This window comes from Girardinichthys multiradiatus, chromosome 1 (assembly GCF_021462225.1).
Source record: "Girardinichthys multiradiatus isolate DD_20200921_A chromosome 1, DD_fGirMul_XY1, whole genome shotgun sequence".
In the NCBI taxonomy this organism is placed as follows: Eukaryota; Metazoa; Chordata; class Actinopteri; order Cyprinodontiformes; family Goodeidae; genus Girardinichthys; species Girardinichthys multiradiatus.
This window is the reverse complement of record NC_061794.1, coordinates 31,601,391-31,607,454: the sequence shown is the minus strand read 5'-3', so window position 1 is coordinate 31,607,454 and position 6,064 is coordinate 31,601,391. Positions and strand designations below refer to the sequence as shown.

Here is a 6,064-nt window from a genome sequence, read left to right as displayed (position 1 = left end):
AAGCACAGTGTTGCCTGAAGATAATTTAAGGCGGTAATTGCTAGAATATAACAGATTTTAAGAATCCCATAACAGGTTTAATCACATAATTAGAAAATGAAAACTGTTGCTGATTGGATCAGTGAAACTGAATAAATGCGCCGTCTGGCTCAGGTGCAAATGATAGACAAGTTTACTTTTAGATGTGTTTATGATATACTACAGTTCTTGACCAGAACCATGCATGCATCTTCACAGGAAGGGACATCTCAAACCTCTGATAATGTTCTAATGCATAAATTGTAGTTATTAAAAATAATCGTTTTGCCCTTTTTGGGAAATTACAGATTTTATTTACATTGAAACGGGTGGGGCTTTCTGTCACTGGTACCTGGCAACGCATGAGTACACCGTAGCAAGGCACTCGACAGCATCAGCCTACGGATATTATTAATCACATTTATTTGTCATTGCAATTTATCATTCCAACAAAATTTGTCCTCTGCATTTAACCCATCCCTTAGGGAGCAGTGGGCTGTCACTGTGCAGCGCACTAGAAGCATTCTGGGGTTAAGGGTTTTGCTCAGGGACCTGGAATGGCAGTCTGTGTTTTGAACAGAGAAACTTGAGGCCTCTCCAGAATGCAAATGCCCTGCTTTCTATGCCACCACTTCCCTTGTAAAGCTCATAGAAGGAAGTGCCTCTCAAAAATACTATTGGCCATCTGGTAATAGTGATGCAATCACTCCAGAAGGCAGCTTTACAACTAATTTATTCAGTTTTTTTTTTTTTAAATCAGGCTGAAAAGTTTCAGATCATCAAACAAATTTGTGGACCTGTGAAATGTAACCCAGATAAATACAAAAAAACAGTTATAAAATGATTTCATTTAAGGGGAAAAAAATTATCCAAACCAACCCGACTGTTGGAAAAAAAACAATTTCCCCCCTTGTTAAATCATAAGTTGCCTGTGTTGTATAATTTTCAATTACCTTTCTCTATCCACACACAGGTCTCCTGCCAGACATGTAGAATGAAGAAATTAAATTGATGTGATGTAGCATCACCTTAAGCAGGTTGTTCATTCTCAAAAACCCTACAATATGGCTAAATGAAAATAAACCTGCGAAGAACAGTGGGCTGAGATTCCTCCTCAGTGATGTAAAAGACTCATCCTCAACTATCACAGAAGCTTGACACCAGTTGCTGCGAAGTTTGGCACAACCAGGTATTAGTTTTAGGGAGCGATCATTGATTTCTACATTAAGTCAGGTGGGTTCGGGAGGTTTTTTTTCCTCATTTAATAAATATGTCATAATTTAAAAATTTTATTTTGCATTTACTCAGGTTACCTCTGATCAGCTTTTTAATCTGAAAATGCACAAGATCTAAAAGTTTAGAAAAAAATCTGTTAAGGGGTAAATACTTTTTCACAGCTTTGTATTTTTCAAGTCTATTTGGACTTAATGTAGATTAGAGAAAATCCCCAGTAAATTAAATAATTTAAGTGCACCCAGTTGTTTTACAGTTGTATAAAAATTGAACCAGAAAAAAGAAGTGGGAGGAAAAGATCAATAAAAGCCACAAAATGATAACATTGATGCACGTATGCAACTTCTGACCAAAACTGTATAAAAGAAATCACATGAATTACAAGTTAGTCGTTAGAAAAATCAGAGTGCTGACCTTAGCGCAACAAAATGTTTGACAAAGAAACTTCAGGACAATGCCTTCAAGCATCCAATATCTGACTCCATTTGTCTGGAAACCGTTTTATTCTGAGCTCAAAGAAGCATTTATAGCTCGGTATTTCCAAAGGGTATACAGTTTTTAATCATGAGATAATGTGGCCTAAAGCAGTTACTTTCTAAATTGAACTGATGCCATCTGTACTACGGTCATTGTTAAATTGTGGTAACTTCAGGTGTATTTTCTGAATAACTAGAGATTATTTTATCGTGTTGATTAAAACTGGGTAATTTCTCAAAAGTAAATGTCAGATTTAGAATTTTAGCCTCCCTCAACTTGTTTTTTCTCTTGTAAATTGAACTTTTGTTTATCTGTCTTGGAGACGCAGGAAGGCTCAGCGGAAAAACAGAGTAAAAGAAGCAGACCGATTTTACTCAACATGTTATTTATTGAGGCCGCAATTTGATCCATACATTTCCAGAGTAAGAAAAAAGAACAAAAAAGCTCAGGAAATGTATACATCCTTCATTTCCTAAAAAAAACATTTTTCTATTATAGTTTTTTTTATGTACCAAGGCACACCAGAAATTCAGTATATCCTTTGTGAAATTACTTCACTGTTACCAGAGTAGTTAAAGTGCAGCTGTTTTATGATGTACTTTCAGTTTCTGGCTGCAAAGTAAACCAGTGTTAAAAATCTGTCACCTAAACTGGTAATTTAAATCACACTTTGAGCCGAGTCTGCTTCTTGCCTCCATTTAAATTGCATGCCTACACTGAATGTAATTAAAATAAACTTGTACTATAGAGTATTTGTGTTTGATTGGACTGAATCTATTGCTTTGGTTTTGCGATACATGCATTTAGGCTTTTAGACTGGGTACTACAATCAAACGAACCTCATACTAGACTGCCTGTGTGTGAATAGACGAGACTTGCAGCATTTAAATATTGGAGATAGTGAGTCTGAAAGCAATTCTCCTACATGCATTCATCATGAGCAGCTGCATAAGCAGCATGCTTATATTGTTCATCGGCTGCATGTCACAAAGCTAGATGCTGTGAGACAAAGACCTAGAAAACCAGAACTTATCCTGTTTTCTGAACAAAAAAGATAAATAATGTAATGTTCTTATAAAAATAAAGCTCTAATAATGACAATAGGCTTAAATAATCAGTGCAGGTAGATTCACAGCTTGTTGTGCAAGGCAAAGTGCCTGTGAGTCCAACCTCCTAGTAAAAGTCACAGTCATTGCTCCCGGCCCAGGGCTGTGCCCAGGATTGCCCTGACTTTGCACATCCCCAGAGAAGCACGCTGACTCAGCCAGGAGCAGGTGGGGGATGAATGGACATCTTTCCAGTATTCCAGCATCTCCTTGGGTGTGACATGGTGGACGGACACCATGGCCTGATAGCAGCAACGGCCGTATGGCACAGGAGGACCCCCAGCAAAGAGAGGGCAATGCGAGGGCCGCACTCCAGCAGCGTAGGCACAGAGGCCTACAAACACATCCTCGGGGGGTAAAGGCGTGGATAGAGGTGATGCTGAGGCTGCAAGGGTGACTTTGAGCAATGCAGAGCGGGAAAACACGTAGGATGTACCACTGCAATAGTCAGGAAACACAGACAACGGGTAGGCCCCTGAGGGGAGGTAGTGCTTGCTTTCCGGGTCACGGTTTGGGGCCACATGGAGATGGACTCTACCAAGATACATGTCACCTTGCTCATAGGAGTTCCGGCTTTTGTTCAGGAAGTGCAGGAGGGCACTAGGATTGAAGAAGACATCATCATCCGCTTTGGCCATGAAGTGAGCCTGAGGGCAGAACCTGCGGGCCCAGCCCAGCATGGCCAGGGTCTTCAGAGTGAGGTTGGAGTAGGAATCCAAAAACCGGCCCTGAACCAGGTCCCCTTTCTCCCGTGCTTCTTCTATCAGCAGCTTTCCCAGGCCAGGATCAGAGGCCACGCCCACCATGAAGAGGGTCATGACCCGTAGGCCCCTTACCTCCACCTCTCCTCCCCAGGTGTCTCTGATGGCTTGGCGAGCTCGCTGATTGGCAGGTGCGGACGTGACTATTGTGATGAGGTAAGGCTTGGCGCGCTGGCACACCAGCGGGCTGGGCATGAGCAGGAACTCCTCGGGTCTGGATGGGGGGAAGCTCTGGGGCGAGATGATGGGAGCATGCGGCTCCATCGTCCTGCTCATGCCCACCGAGGTGACCCACGTCTCAATGAAGTCCACGAAGAGAAACGCGAACACTGCCGCGCACACCAGAATCCCGCACAGGGAAGGACACAATCCGGTCCTGCTTCCACGTTTTCCAAATCTGGGCTTGCAAAATCCCCTTCCGATCATGATCACCATCATTATTTCCTCCTCTGTTGCAATAAAAAACAATGAGCTTCTCGCTGCCTTTTCCTCCTACCGTGGCTTTACGTGAAGATACATTTATGCTGTCATTCACTGTTCGCGGCGTGTCCTCACTTCTCGGTCTGGTGCCTTGACACCTTTCTCTGCTGCGGCACCGGAAGATTTGCGTTTGCCACCCACGTCTGAGAAGGAAGACTGTGCAGTTGCAAATGCAGTCGATGTTTTCAGCGGCTCAGAGCTGCTTTGTACCCCGGGGTAGCAGGCCTGCTCTTTCCTGCTATGAAGACGTCAAGCAGGGCAGATGATGATAAATATGTTCAGTATCCAGACCCCCTGATGTAATGACTTTAAATTCCTAAAGGACGCACTTCCTCAAACTGATGGGACGTCCGACGTCCTGCGCAGTTTACCTTTGCTCTGATAATAATATTATTTTAATCCAATCAAATTATCCTGTCAATTTAACAAGTGTACTTGATTAGAGATCAAAACTGTCAGTCTCTCAGAGAAGCATCCCATTGGTTACATTTACTTCAAACTCCATCCAATTACAACATCAAATATTTGCTGCCATGGCGAAGCTCGTCTATGGTAGAGAATGACATCAATAAATTGATGTCTTCAAGTCTGTTCTTCAGAATTGGGTAAAAACATTTGCAGCCAAGTCGGTCCAATGAGAAGAGCACATTCAAATAGAGAAAGGGATTTATTTGTTTATGAGACTGCTATTCATAATGCGTTGAAAGAGTGAGGCTCTCCTTTACAGCTATTGTCTTCCTTCCTCATCACACCTGGAGGCATTGGGCGACATCTAGTGGCCATTCTGGGGTAGGGTAAACCGAGGTTGGTTGTTACATTTTCATTTCAATAAACAAGAAAAGATAATTTAAACTGAAAGTCGTATAATATATGGATCCACTAAACTAAATATTAATATATTTTATGTGTTTTTTTTCTGTAGATTTTTTATAATTATGGCTTACAACTAATGGCAACCCTAAATTCCGTCAAAAATAATAAATATCTGATAAGACATAAAAAAGATTTTAATTTTTAATTAATTACATTCATATGCAATACTGCTGACATGATAGCTGTGTTAATGCAGTCTTAAGTTAGCGCAACTATCTACCAGAAAGCTTTAGTGCACTAAATGCTTCTCTCTATTGACAGGCTTTATGGAGATGCTGATTTCAATTTCTAGCTGTGTCACGATACTTGAATGGCCAGCAAACTCACCTGACCAAACAAAACATCATAGAGTATCTATATGTGGTATAGTCAAGAGGATGATAAAAGACACCAGGCCCAACAATGCAGATGGGCTAAAGGCGATTAACAAAGCAACCTTAGCATCCTTAACACCTCAGCAGAGCCACAGGGTGACCGCTTCTTAGTAAATTCATGCAAAAGTTTTTTTTAAACTTGTTGCTGTTCAGCCGTTGCTTAAAAAGTCAAACCTGAATTCTGAAGTCCTCGCAAATTATAGGCCAATTTCAAAATTGCCTTTTCTGTCAAAAATATTCGAAAAGTTAGTTTTTGAGCAAATTCAAATTCATCTGGAAGATAATGGTATTTTAGAGAAATTTCAATCTGGTTTTAAGCTGCGTCACAGCACTGAAACGGCATTTTTAATGATCTTCTGTTTACTGTTGATTCTGGCTGGTCTGTTTTTAATGCTCTTAGATTTAACAGGGGGATTTGACACTGTCAGTGATAAAATCTTGCTTTCACGTCTTGAGAACCATGTTGGGATACTGCTTTACATTGGTTTAAATCATATCCGGAAGGTCGGTCTTTTTCTGTGCATCTTGGTCCCCATACCTCTGATATTGCCTCACTCAGTTGTGGATTGCTGCAGGGTTCTTTTTTGGGCCCTTTACTGTTTTCTTTGTATATGCTGCCCCTTGGGTCAATATTTAGAAAGTATGACATTTCATTTCACTGTTTTGCAGATAAGTTCTGCGAATTTATCTTCCTTTAAATTTAGGCAATGTGCCAACTCTCTTTGAATGTCTTGCGGAAGTG

General features: G+C 41.0%; 1 protein-coding gene across 1 annotated transcript; it reads right to left on the bottom strand.

Moving 5' to 3' along the window:
* Window positions 1-10: 10 nt before the first annotated feature.
* Window positions 11-4,590, bottom strand: b3galt4 (UDP-Gal:betaGlcNAc beta 1,3-galactosyltransferase, polypeptide 4). Its single transcript, XM_047378486.1, has one exon. It carries the CDS (start codon window positions 4,031-4,033, stop codon window positions 2,918-2,920), a length of 1,116 nt encoding a protein of 371 aa, XP_047234442.1. The 5' UTR covers window positions 4,034-4,590; the 3' UTR covers window positions 11-2,917.
* Between the last annotated feature and the right edge of the window lie 1,474 nt (window positions 4,591-6,064).

Bases quoted from the DNA above. Each gene is read 5' to 3' on its own strand.
- b3galt4 (XM_047378486.1), bottom strand. From the start codon at position 4,033: ATGATGGTGATCATGATCGGAAGGGGATTTTGCAAGCCCAGATTTGGA.